General features: G+C 45.3%; 1 protein-coding gene across 4 annotated transcripts in view; it reads left to right on the forward strand.

Moving 5' to 3' along the window:
- Nucleotides 1–14,464, forward strand: part of CDKAL1 (CDKAL1 threonylcarbamoyladenosine tRNA methylthiotransferase) — a 1,068,031-nt gene that overhangs the window by 222,569 nt on the left and 830,998 nt on the right. For all 4 annotated transcript variants that reach the window (XM_073566117.1, XM_073566115.1, XM_073566114.1 and 1 more), the window contains exon 6: nucleotides 13,579–13,675. In XM_073566117.1, the coding sequence (XP_073422218.1) occupies nucleotides 13,579–13,675 (97 nt within the window). The remainder of the gene's footprint in view (nucleotides 1–13,578; nucleotides 13,676–14,464) is intronic.

Here is a 14,464-nt window from a genome sequence, read left to right on the forward strand (position 1 = left end):
TTCCCAGGGTGGATACCCAGGCAAGGGCTCTATTGGGAGCCATCAAATCGCTCCAGCAGAGTGGAGTCATTGTTCCAGTGCCGGAGCACGAAAGAGCTCAAGGGTTCTATTCCAACCTTTTTTGCGGTTCCCAAAAAGGACGGATCTGTCAGGCCTGTTTTGGACCTGAAGCTTCTGAACAAGTTCATCAGGATCAGACCTTTCCGGATGGAGTCTCTCCATTCAGTCATATCGGCCATGGAGCAGTGAGAATACTTGGCCTCAATAGGCATCCAGGACGTATATCTGCATATTTCCATTTTTCCTCCTCATCAGAGGTTTCTACGCTTCACCATCGGCGATCAACATTTCGTAGCGCTACCATTCGGGCTAGCCACAGTTCCCAGAGTGTTCACAAAGGTTATGGTAGTTGTCATGGCCACACTGCATTCTCGAGGCATAGTCGTCTTGCCTTATCTAGACCTCTTGGTCAAGGGCCCGTCAATACGGGCATGCGAGGAAAAGCTCAACATCACGCTAGATACTCTTGACCGCGTAGGATGGTTGGCAATGCAAAGAAGTCATCCCTTGTGCCAGCTCAGAGGATCTCCTTCCTAGGAATGATCTTCGACACTTGCCGAGGGTTGGTAATTCTCCCTCAGGAAAAGGCGCTAGCTCTCCGGCAGGGAGTCCGGACACTTTGCCAACCAGTCCCTCATACCATCCGATCCGGGATGAGGATTCTAGGGAAAATGGTGGCAGCAATGGAAGCGATACCTGTCGCCCAGTTCCACCTTCGCCCCCTGCAGCATGCCCTCTTGTCAGCCTGGGACAAGAATCCTTTCACGCTCGATCGGCGGTGCCGACTGTCCTCTCAAGTCAGGCAGTCGCTCGGATGATGGATAGCCAGTTCCTCTCTGGCCCAGAAGAACCTTTCCCCCCCAGATCATTGGCTGGTAATGACAACCGACGCCAGGCTCCTCGTGGTCGCCACAGGAGGCACGCCTCCCAATCTACTTATTGGAGATACGAGCGATTCGGCTGGCTCTGCAGAAGTCTCATCACTTTCTAGCAGACCGCCCCGTCCGGATTCAATCGGACAACGCCACGGCAGTGGATTACATAAATCGTCAAGGGGGCACCCGCAGCAGAGCAACCATGCGCGAGGTGGGGCTCGTTCTTCAGTGGGCCGAAGCAAACCACTCGGAGATTTCAGCTGTCCACATTCCAGGGCGTGGAAAATTGGGCGGCAGACTTTCTCAGCTGGCAGGGTCTTGCATCCGGAGACTGGTCTCTACATCCCAAAGTTTTTCAGCAGATTTGTCAACTGTGGGGAGCTCTGGATGTGGACCTGATGGCTTCCAGAGTGAATGCCAAGGTGCCCGCATATGTCGCTCAGGCCAGTGACCCGCAGGCATTAGCGGTGGATGCGTTGGTTCTGCCATGGAACCAGTTTCGCCTCCCATATCTATTTCCCCCACTGCCACTACTTCCGAGAGTCATCAAAAAGATCAAGACGGAAGGGGTGCCGGCGATTCTGCTGGCCCCAGACTGGCCCCGTCGAGCGTGGGACGCAGATCTAATGCAGCTGCTCACCGACATTCCTTGGCGCCTGCCAGAGCGCCCAGATCTACTGTCTCAAGGGCCGATTTTCCACCCGAACTCAGGGACCCTGTGTTTGACGGCATGGCCGTTGATTCTTGGATTCTAACCCGGGCAGGGTTCGGGAGCAAGGTGATCGCTACAATGATTAGCGCCAGGAAGCCTCCTTCAGCACGAATTTACCACCACACCTGGAAGGTGTTCTTTGCTTGCTATCGCGGCCACGGTGTTTCTCCGCTGAGATTCTCGATCCCCAATATCTTGGCTTTTCTCCAGTCGGGCTTAGAGAGCCTGGATAGCTCAGTCAATAGAGCATTAGACTCAGGCTTTGCCCCAAGTTCCCTCAGGAGACAGAGATCTGCCCTATCCGTCTTGTTCCAGCACAGAATTGCTACCAATTGGCAGGTGAAGACTTTTTCATTCAGGGAGTCTCCAACTTGGTACCTCCCTATAAGGCACCTATGGATGCCTGGGACCCTAACATGGTCCTAAGTGTTCTGCAGGAAGCTCCATTTGAACTGCTTCAGGATATCTCTGAGGTACCTTTCCTGGAAAGTGGTGTTCCTAGTGGCCATCACTTCCATCAGGCGGGCTTCAGAGCTGGCGGCCCTATCCTGTCGAGCTCCGTTCCTCACTTTCCATAAGGATAAGGTGGTGCTCAGACCAGCCCCTACTTTTCTGCCAAAAATCGTGTCCTCTTGTCACATTAATGAAGATGTTGTTTTGCCTTCATTTTGTCCAGCACCGATGCACCGTGTGGAAAAGGCTTTTCACACGTTAGACCTGGTAAGAGCCCTCCGGAGGTACGTGTCGCGGACGACACCCTTTCGTCAGATGGACACGCTGTTCGTGCTCCCCGAAGGGCACAGGAAGGGACTCGCTGCCTCAAAATCGACCATTGCCATATGGATTCGTTTGACTATTCAGGAGTCCTACCGCATTAGAGGCACGCCGATTCCAGCAGGGATCAGAGCGCACTCTACCCGGGCAGTGAGTGCCTCTTGGGCGCTTCGGCACCAGGCTTCGACGAAACAGGTTTGCAAGGCAGCAACATGGTCCAGCCTGCACACATTTGCCAAACATAATATCCATGCTCAGGCCTCGGCAGATGCGAGCCTGAGTAGAAGGATTCTCCAAGCAGCGGGGGCGCACCTTTTAAACAAGAGGTGCATGTAGCTTGGATCAGTGAGTCAATCTCCCACCCAGGGACTGCTTTAGGACGTCCCACAGTATCTGTGTCCCTCAATGAGGCGAAGGAGAAACATGGATTTTTGTGATAACTCACCGTAAAATCCTTTTCTCCGAGACGCTCATTGGGGGACACAGAACCCACTCTATTAGCCAGTTGGCTCTGTTTTTGTTTAGTTAATACGCATTTATGTGATATAAGGGTGGTCCTTTTCTGGACATGTTGTACCTGTATTAAGGCTGATTTTGTTGTCCTCCTACTGCTTTTGCACCAAACTGAGGTCAGCCCGCAATAGGGGCGAGGGTGTATATGACGGAGGAGGAGCTAACCTCTTTTTTTTCACTTAGTGTCAGCCTCCTAGCGGCAGAAGCATACACCCACAGTATCTGGGTCCCCCAATGAGCGTCTCGGAGAAAATGATTTTTACGGTGAGTTACCACAAAAATCCATGTTTTTGGTTCATTTCCACTGCAGGAATAAAAACTAAATGTATATAATCTGCACCTGACTGTATCAATGAAGTTATGTCAAAGCCAAATGCCAGGAAGCATCAAAAACAAAGCAGCTTTGTTTAAAGGGAACATTTGTCAAAAACCGCTGGTAATCTGCCGGTTAATAGCATTCTGAGGCTGCCAACCAACTGCACTGAAAGCCTCGCTGCTGGGAGCAAATGTTCTGTACTCCTCCTTGCAACCTCAGGCTTTCCGTCTTAGTGGCATGGCTTCAGTAACCACACCACCGCATTGACTGACTACTGGCTCTACAGTGCGTCACTGCTAAACTGGCTGTCATTAAGTGCCTGGGGGCATGATTACAGCTGCTGCTCCCTATAGACTGTGCATCGAGTGAAGCCTCGCCTCTATGACTGAAAGCCCCAGGCTGCTAGGAGGAATAAAGTTCACTTCCTCATGGCAATGTGTCTCTGTGTTTGTGGTGGGCAACTTCAGAATGCGATTAAGAGATTACCCCTTTATCTTCGGGCTAATGGCATTTTTTCATTTGATAGTAAAATATGACATACCTAAAGGAGATAAAATCCGCAGTGTCAAAAGCATAATAAAAACGCACTCAAAAATGCAACAAAAAAAGCAAGTAGCCTAATTTTCCTAATAGATGCAGAAATGCTGATGAAAATCTGCAACATCCAATACTCATTGTGAGAACCTAGCCTAGCAGTTGCTATCCATGCTGCTTTTAGTGTAGTGTATTCATGTGATTTTCAGTTGTGCTCAAAAGTTTACATACCCGGCAGAATTTTTGCTTTCTTGGCCTTTTTTCAGTGAATATGAATGAGAACACCAAAACCTTTTCTCCACTCATGGTTAGTGGTTGGGTGAAGCTATTTATTGTCAAACTACAGTGTTTTCTCTTTATAAATCCTAATGACAACACAAAACATCCAAATGACCCTGATCAAAAGTTTACATACCCTGGTGATTTGTGCCTGATAACATGTACAGAAGTTGACACAAATGGGTTTGAATGCCTACTAAAGGTAACATCCTCACCTGTGACCTGTTTGCTTGTAATGAGTGTGTGTGCATAAAAGTTGAGTGAATTTCTGGGATCCAGACAGACTCTTGCATCTTTCATCCAGCCACTGACGCGAGTCATGGGAAAAGCAAAAGAATTGCCACCAGTTTTACGGGAAAAGGTAGTTGAACTGTATAAAACGGGAAAGGAATACAAAAAGATATCCAAGGAATTGATAATGCTAGTCAGCAACATTCAAACTGTGATTAACAAATGGAAAATCAGGGGCTCTATAATAAAAAAACCACGGTCAGGAAGACCAACAAAAATTTCGTCCACAACTGCCAGAAAAATTGTTCGGGATGCAAAGAAAAACTCACAAATAACAGCTGAAATACTGGACTCTCTGAAAACTAGCAGTGTGGCTGTTTCAAAATGCACAATAAGGAGGCAATTGAAGAAAAATAAGCTGCATGGTCGAGTCTCTGGAAGAAAGCCATTACTGCGCAAATGCCACAAATAGTATTTCGCCTACAATACGCAAAACAGCACAGAGACAAGCCTCAAAACTTCTGGAACAAGGCAGTTTGGAGTGAGGAAACCAAAATTAAACTTTTTGGCCACAACCATAAACATTACATGTGGAGAGAGGTTAACAAGGCGTATGATGAAAGGAACACCATTCCTACTGTAAAGCACGGAGGTGGATCACTGATCTTTTGGGAACGTGTGAGCTACAAAGGCACAGGAAACTTGGTCAAAGTTGAAGGAAAGATGAATGCAGTATATTATCAACAAATACTGGAGGCAAATTTGCAATCATCAGCCTGGAAGCTGCGCATGGGACGTACTTGGATGTTCCAACATGACAACGATCCAAAACACAAGTCCAAGACTACAGCAGAACAAAGTGAAGTGTTGTGAGTTCATTTTCCCCTTCATTACTGAGGCCCGAGGAACTCCCTCTTCTGGTAAAGAAAGGTAGTGAGCCTGATTATCAAACACCTGAGGCTGATGATGATGACTGGCTGAGTGGAGTTACTGACTGGATATAAGGCTGCCGACGCCCTTCTGTCCTGCGGGTGATTTCTCTGTGGGATCCTTGGAGACCAGTCTGAATTCCTGCTCCTCTAAAGCTAAGTTTGCTGCTCGGCCTTTTGCTTTGGTGCTTTGACTTTGTTTTGCTTTGTTTTTCTGGATTTCTGCCATTCCCTGCTGGGGTGTGCTGAATTCATTTAGCTCTGTCTTCTGAAAATACCTGAGTGCTGATTTAGTTTTTGAAGCCTAGCTGCTTCAGGGCCTTTTTCATATCAGCTTGTTGGCTTATGTCTTTGATAGGGTTTTGCAGCCTTCCTGTCCTTTTCCTATCTAGGTAGTTTTGGGCCCTGTCTTTGCTCAGTCTATCTTTCTGTCTGTGTTAGTATTTTCATCTTGCTTCACCGTCATTATATGTTGGGGGCTGCCTATTGCTTTAGGGTCTGCTCTGGGGCAGTTTAGATTTCCCCTTTCTTTCTTTAGGCCTATTTAATTCTCCGGCTGTGATCGAGGGGTCTAGGGCATCGTAGGAACCCCCCCCACGGCTACTGCTAGTTGTGTTGATAGGTTCAGGGGTATGCAATCTGATAGTTGCCAACTTCTCTGGTTTTCTGGACTTAGCTTGTATTTCTGCTTTTGCCTCCTACGGTGACTCATTCATAACAGTGAAGGTTCTGGAGTGGCCATCTCAGTCTCCTGACCTCAGTATCATTGAGCCACTCTGGGGAGATCTCAAGTGCGCAGTTCATGCTAGACAGCCCAGGAATTTGCAGGAACTGGAGGTTTTTTGCCAAGACGACTGGGCAGCTTTACCCCCTGAGAAAATAAGGAACCTCATCCACAACTACCACAAAAGACTTCAAGCTGTCATTGATGTTAGAGCGGGCAATACACACTATTAATAAATGGGGTATATAAACTTTTGATCAGGGTCATTTGGATGTTTTGGAATGTCATTATGATTTATAAAGAGAAAACAGTAGTTTGACAATAAATGGCTTCACACACCTACTAACCATGAGAAGAGAAAAAGTTTTTGTGTTATCGTTCATACTCTATGAAAAAAGGCCAAGAAAGCAAATATTCTGCAGGGGTATGTAAACTTTTGAGCACAACTGTATATCCTGGGAAAATCTGAGATGTCGGCGATGTGCGCCACTGTTTGCCATACAGCTGCGTACTTCACAGATTAACTCTGCTGGTTGCCATTAAAAATGGAATGTGTAGATAAATTTGCTAGCAAATTAACAAAAGGTGTTGATTCAGTGTCAAGAGGACACACTTTTAAGGCCCTTTCTCACATAGCGAAATCGCTGAAGCGTCACCGATTTTGTGAGGCAAAAGCGATCTCGCTACATATGACACACAGCAGCGACCGGGCCCCCACTGCGATCTCGCTGATCGTGCTCGAATGGCCTGGGCCATTTTTTCATGGTTCGTCTCCCCCTGGCCAGCTCACATCGCAGTGTTTGACGCCAACGAGCGACCTCGTTGGCGATGCAGAACACATGGATGCAGGCGGGAGTTGTCTGAATAGCCGCAGTGTGACAAGATACCAACGACCGCCGAGCTTGTTGTATGGATCGCTGCTGCGTCGGTGAGTATATCTGTCTGTTTGGCAGCTCACTAGTGACCATTTAGCGACGCACCAGCGATCCTTACAGGTCGGATTGTTGTCGGGATCGCTGGTGCGTCGCTTATTGTACCGGTACCCTTAGGCACATGGTGGATTGTGGAGGCCCTGTTGACCCGTGTAATGTATGTGCTGACAACATTTCTAAGGACAGATTCACTCTAAGGCCACGTTCAGTATTTGGTCAGTTTTTTACATCAGTATGTGTAAGCCAAAACCAGGAGTGGGTGATAAATCCAGAAGTGGGGATGGGTTTCTATTCTACTTTTCCTCTGATTGTTCCTCTCCTGATTTTGGCTTACAAATACTGAGGTAAAATACTGACCAAATAACTGACAAACTACTAGTGCTATGAAGTCTCATAAAATGTATATTTTTATTTCATTACATGATCAACAATATTAGATACAGAACAAGACCGAGTGCCCCAAGGAGACCTGTACACATACATGTATATAAAAAATATAATTTCTTGGTAAAAAAAAAATGGCCTAAGGGTGTGACTAGCGCCTGGTATTTACTGAATTTGTCATTTCCATCCAGCAGGTGGCACTTTCTGTGTATTTGTGCTGGTTTTATCTTTTCTGTATCAGACTTTTATATGGTCATTAATAAGGATTTGCTTTATAAACTATTTTTTCATGACCTAAACATTGCATAATATACAACATGCAATGATTAGGGTGTAAGGACAATTCTGAACATCATAGCAAAATATAATGGTCTTGGTTCGTACAACTTGTCCTTTTTTCTGTGATGATTTAGATAGTTGATCAGTTCTGGAAACAGACCCCAGACATGAACTGCAATAATTTGAGTAGTGCTTAAAGTTCCCTTAGTTCTGGCTACAATCCATGTTTTTGTTTTGTTTCCTTTAATAAAACTGGACATAGTGGCTTTTATGGAGTACTTTAATGCATAATAAATTTTAACAGTGGCCTAAAGTGAACTCCAGTGATATGATTGTGGAGAACTGAAGCTTTTGGCAAAGAGCAGTTTCATTCCATGTGTGTCCACTAGGTGGCGATGTTGTAACAGGCTCGCCATCACATTGGCGTTACAGGTTTACAATTACAAGCAGGTCTGGTGCTCTGTGGTGTGAGGCTTACAGGTGCAGGTACATGGAAGTTTTATTAACAGCAAATTATTAAATTGGCTACATTAGTTTTCTGGTGGATAACAGATTGATGTAATAAACTTTAAATGTAACTGTTGGTATTATAGGAAGTTATTGAGCACAAATACCCCTATGCTACCTACTCCTCCGCCACTTTTGCCTTTTCAGTAGTGGCACAAGGCATAGTCATACATTTTAGCATGTATATGGCATGTACCATGTACAATAAAACAATTTCATAAATTCCCTCCTAAATGTGCATGTGGTTATGGAAACATCTCATCCATATGTGTTTTATGTTAACACAGCCATGATTGTGGAATCAGATGTTTATAGAATACAGAACAATATCGGGCAGTTGATTTTCCAATTCATCCCAAAGGGTGTTCATAGAGTTCCAGGTCAAGGGTCTATACAGATCTGTCATCGACCTCTGTATCCTACACTTTTCACGTTTGCTATAAGAAACTGAAGTCTAAGAAGGGTTACTCAAGAATCGTTCGGTGCAGATGATAAGCTGTCTATCTTCAAAGGGCTAGTTTTAGCATATTTCTGTCTTCTTTTTTTATATGTGGATTATTGGTCTGCGTGCAAAAATTGTCCGTGTGAAGAGCCCCATATAAACAACTTTAACTAATTAGACGAGTAAACATAAAATGCTTTCACCTATCATTAGTTTTTTGTTGGAAACATTATCATTAACCTAAGCTATAATTGTTCAGCCAAATGGTAGTTGATAAATTTGGCTTAATGACTCAGGCGAGACCTGTGTAACGCACATACAGATCCCTTTCTCCTAGGGATGGCATTGGGCGTCAGTAGGTCAGATTCTTGAAGCCATCCATGAACAGTTATGCAGAAGTTTGTCACAGTCTTACTGCTGTCTATGTAGACCAGGGGTCTCAAACTCGGCAGAGTAAATGGGCCGCACATAAAAAAAAAAAATTTGAACTCGGGGGTCGCATTCCTTCCAAACTTAATACACCTCGTACACACACGGCTCTGCTCCATACACCTCGTACACACACGGCTCTGCTCCATACACCTCGTACACACACGGCTCTGCTCCGCACACCTCGTACACACGCGGCTCCGCACACCTCGTACACACACGGCTCTGCTCCATACACCTCGTACACACGCGGCTCCGCACACCTCGTACACACACGGGTCTGCTCCGTACACCTCGTACACACACGGCTCTGCTCCGTACACCTCGTACACACACGGCTCTGCTCCGCACACCTCGTACACACGCGGCTCCGCACACCTCGTACACACACGGCTCCGCTCTGTACACCTCGTGCGCACACGGCTCTGCTCTGTACTGTACACACGCGGCTCCGCTCCGTACACCTCGTACACACACTGCTCTGCTCCGCACACCTCGTACACACACGGCTCCGCTCTGTACACCTCGTGCGCACACGGCTCTGCTCTGTACTGTACACACGCGGCTCCGCTTCGTACACCTCGCACACACGCGGCTCTGCTCCGTACACCTCGTACACACACTGCTCTGCTCCGCACACCTCGTACACACGCGGCTCTGCTCGGTACACCTCGCAAACACGCGGCTCTGCTCCGTACACCTCGTGCACACGTGGCTGCGCTCCATACACCTCGTACACATGGCTCCGCTCCGCACACCTCGGACACATGCGGCTCTGCTCCATACATCTGGTTCACATGCGGCTCTGTACACACACGCCATGGCTCTGCTCCATACACCTTGTACACACGGCTCCGCTCCGTACACACATGGCTCCATACACCTCATACACACACAGCTCTGCTACATCCACCCTGTAAACCCCTCACGACCCCACACAGAAACTTTACCTCATCCAGCACCATGACAACCAGCACAGACAGCAGCGTCTTGCATACACGGAGGCCCCTGATCACGTGACCCCTGACTCCTCCCCCTCCTGTGACCTCATCCCAGGTCCTGTGCAGAGTGTGCACACAGAACAGCGATCGCAGATCACACGCTCCTGAATGCGCGCCTTCCCCCCTGCCTCAGGGAGTGAGACATGTGCACCGCGGGCCGCAGATGCCTGCCTCAGGAGCCGCATGCGGCCCGCGTGTTTGAGACCTCTGATGTAGACTATATGGCTGTGTGCTTTATTTTATCCACTCATGGACAGTATAGACGGTCTGGACTTGGAAAGATAGCGTTTTATACACGAGTGTGAACTGTACACTTCTGCCTGTTTCGTATTGAGCCATAGATCATTGCCAACAAACACCACTGGTGCAATGTTTTATCAGTCTATCAAGTGGCGAATCGTTTATGGCTTGTATTACAGAGTCATCCTTTTGTTAAATTAGAATTATTATGGTGGTTATTACTACAACTTTGTTCTGTGCCTATATTCGTGTATTAGATTTCTAATGCTCTCTTGATAAAGATAACTGATAAAGCTCACAAACAAGACAAAGAATAGAATGTAAAGGCCCCAATGTGCACTAAATGAATACATCTCATCATGCATGATGTAGTTATCAAGCATGAAGATTATTTTGCCACTGACGGCGCAGTTCTTCTTTTTGTTCATTAGAAGAAAGTGGTCAGTTAGTCAAAGTCTATAAACTTTGCTGAAGTCATTTTCACACCATCAGGGACCCTAAGAGGGCTACCGACTCTGTTCTCATGATTCCGGCCCAAAAACACGACTCTGCCTAATCCTTGCTGACGTCACAGCCTTGTTGGAACATCGTGGCCATCCACTACTCCTTACATCCAGGATTGCATGGCACTCATCAGTAAACAAGACTGTTTTAAAATAAGTATTTGTGTATGTCTGTGCTCACTGAAACAGTTTCTGCTTGTGAGCACTGTTTGGGGTGGCCAAATAGTAGGTTTATGCACAAACACAAGCCTCTGGAGGATCTTGCACCTTTAGGTTCACAGGGCTCCAGAGGCCCGAACAGCTTCAAATACCTGTTTGTTGCTTTGTAATGGTATATTTGCTGCTGCTCTTTTAATCCGATATTTGTCTGTCAGAAACCTTCCTCATTATGCCTTAATCTGCACTAACCCGTCTGTGCTCTGTCAGCCACAAATTTCTTCGCTGTACGATGATCATGCTTAACTTAACGCTTTTTGAAATATCGAACGTATTCATTCCTAGTGCAATGCCTTGGACAACTTTATGATTTTCAGCTGTTGAGTGATCCTTTTTCTTTCCCATATTGATTGAAACCTGTGGCCTGCTTAATAATATAGAATGTCCTTCTTAACCAGTTTTCCTTTAATTGGACTCATTGGGCAAACTTTGATTTCAATGATCCAAAGAGCATATGGGGACCATGGCTAGATTCTCCAGGATTACCATCTGATCAACTGACTAAAGATAGAATTTTTCTACGATAGCAACTTTTAGTGGTAACATCATATTAATAATGCTCAAACATGATGGAATATAGGAGTGTATGGACATAGAGATGAGATTCTCTGGTAAGGTGTTGGGAAGGGGGGATGGGAGGGAGGGTAAATTGGTTACATGGAAAAGTATAACCTAATAATTCTGTATGGATTTGATATATATGCTGTATCTGATATGTGCTGTCAGCATTGGAAAGTGTATGTAACCATGGTTTGTTTTTCAATAAAAAAGATCTGATTAAAAAAAAAAATGATCCAAAGAGCCCTGAGACACAAAACCACCCATGGGTTTAAGTGAAAAACAAAAATTACATCTTTGACACTTAAATCCAATTTACATAATTTGGAATGTGGTATGTGTGCATTGTGTATATGCTGCATATGTATGTGTGAAGTTTGCTTAGGTATGCTATTTGAATGTGTGCAGTGTATGTATGTAGTATATATGTACAGTGGATACGGATAGTATTCAGTCCCCTTTAAAATTTTCACTCGTTTCATTGCCGCCATTTGGTAAATTCAAAAAAGTTCATTTTTTCTTCTCATTAATGTACACTCTGCACCCCATCTTGACTGAAAAAACTGAATGTAGAAATTTTTGCCAATTTATTAAAAAAGAAAAACAAATATCACATGGTTATAAGTATTCAGACCCTTTGCTCAGACTCATATTTAAGTCACATACTGTCCATTTCCTTGTGATCCTCCTTGAGATGATTATACTCTTTCATTGGAGTCCATCTGTGTTTATTTAAATTGATAGGACTTGATTTGTAAAGGCACACACCTGTCTATATAAGACCTCACAGTGCATGTCAGACCAAATGAGAATCATGAGGTCATAGGAACTTGCCAAGGAGCTCAGAGACAGAATTATGACTAGGCACACATCTGGCCAAGGTTACAAAAGAATTTCTGCAGTACTCAAGGTTCCTAAGAGCCCAGTGGCCTCCATAATCCTTAAATGGAAGAAGTTTGGGACCACCAGACGTTTTCCTAGACCTGGCCGTTCAGGCAAACTGAGTAATCATTGGAGAAGAGCCTTGGTGAGAGAGGTAAAGAACTACCCCAAGATCACTATGGCTGAGCTCCACAGATGCAGTAGGGAGAGGGAGAAAGCTCCACAAAGTCAACCATCACTGCAGCCCTCCACCAGTCAGGCCATTTATGACAGAGTGGCCCAACGGAAGCCTCTCCTCAGTTCAAAACATATGAAAGCCGCATAGAGTTTGCTAAAAAAAACACATAAAGGACTCCCAGACTATGAGAAATAAGATTCTCTGGTCTGATGAGACGAAGATAGAACTTTTTGGTGATAATTCTAAGTGGTGTGTGTGGCCAAAAACCAGGCACTGCTCATCACCTGCCCAATACAATCCCAACAGTGAAACATGGTGGTGGCAGCATCATGCTATGGGGGTGTTTTTCAGCTGCAGGGACAGGACGACTGGTTGCAATTGAAGGAAACATGAATGCGGCCAAGTACAGAGATATCCTGGATGAAAACCTCTTCCAGAGTGCTCTGGACCTCAGACTTTGGCGAAGGTTCACCTTCCAACAAGACAATAACCCTAAGCACACAGCTAAAATAACAAAGGAGTGGCTTTGGAACAACTCTGTGACCATTCTTGACTGGCCCAGCCAGAGCCCAGACCTAAACCCAATAGAGCATCTCTGGAGAGACCTGAAAATGGCTGTCCACCAACATTCACCATCCAACCTGGTGGATCTGCAAGGAAGAATGGCAGAGGAACCACAAATCCAGGCGTGAAAAGCTTGTTGCATCATTCCCAAGAAGACTCATGGCTGTACTAGCTCAAAAGGGTGCTTCTACTCAATACTGAGCAAAGGGTCTGAATACTTATGACCATGTGATATTTCAGTTTTTCTTTTTTAATAAATTTGCAAAAATTTCTACATTTGTTTTTTTCAGTCAAGATGGGGTGCAGAGTGTACATTAATGAGAAAAAAATGAACGTTTTTGAGTTTACTAAATTGCTGCAATGAAACAAAGAGTGAAAAATTTAAAAGGGTCTGAATACTTTCGTTACCCACTGTATGTGTGCAGTGGAGATTGCTGTATATTCATGATGAAACTAACTCCAGATTGATATTTTACTTTCCATAATTTTAAGCTTTATATTAATTTTATGTTTCAGAAAAGCCCAAGATGAGAATAAAAAAGTTGTCCTGGCTGGATGTGTACCTCAAGCTCAACCAAGACAAGACTATTTAAAAGGCCTCAGTATTATTGGGGTAAGGTGTTTACAGTATGCTCAGGGCCAGTCCATGGGGTTGAAAATTGTCTTAAATGATTTATGTATTCCTAGCAGAAACTTCAAGTTAATAAAATGGAAATTATGATGCCATATATTGTTTTACCCAATGGAGGAAATAATTGAGAAAGTTTTACATTTGTCAGCAGGTAACATAAAGGGCTCTTGTATGATGCTGCCTTTCTCCCTAGTTTTGAGAAACAAACCAGTTTTAGCATCTTCTGAGACCTCAAGACCTCCTGTGTTTTGGCCTTTAGTAACTGGGCCGATTTTAGCCATTTTTGCTCCTGCTAGTTAAGCTGGTATTCATTTTTATTTACTGTATTTATTTTTGTATTAGATTTTGGTGTATTTTTTCAGCAGTCTTTAATGTACATGGTACATTTTTTTTGTAAATACTGTATTTTTTGGACTATAAGACACATTTTTTTCTACAAAAATGTGGAGGAAAAGGAAGGGGTGCGTCTTATAGTCTGGATGTACCCGGTCTGGAGGTGGGGGAGCGGCATCAGCGGAGCAACGGGTCACAGGAGGCTGATGCCGCTGGCTACGGCTAACTCCTGTTCCCGCTGCTAAAGAGAAATTAATATTCACTGCATTAATTAGCGGCATACGTCACCCTCGGCAGCAGCAGGAGGCCGGTGGCTGACACTGTGCGCTACTGAAGAGCAATGAATGCTCACTGCTCTCTGTGCGCACAGTCCCGGTGAGTATTCCGGCAGCTGTGCTCTGCTTGTGAGCAGCGTATGACGTCCCTGCCATGCGCTGC

The sequence above is a fragment of the Dendrobates tinctorius genome, unplaced genomic scaffold, assembly GCF_039654945.1.
Source record: "Dendrobates tinctorius isolate UK_male_01 unplaced genomic scaffold, ASM3965494v1 ptg000004l, whole genome shotgun sequence".
NCBI classification, from domain to species: Eukaryota; Metazoa; Chordata; class Amphibia; order Anura; family Dendrobatidae; genus Dendrobates; species Dendrobates tinctorius.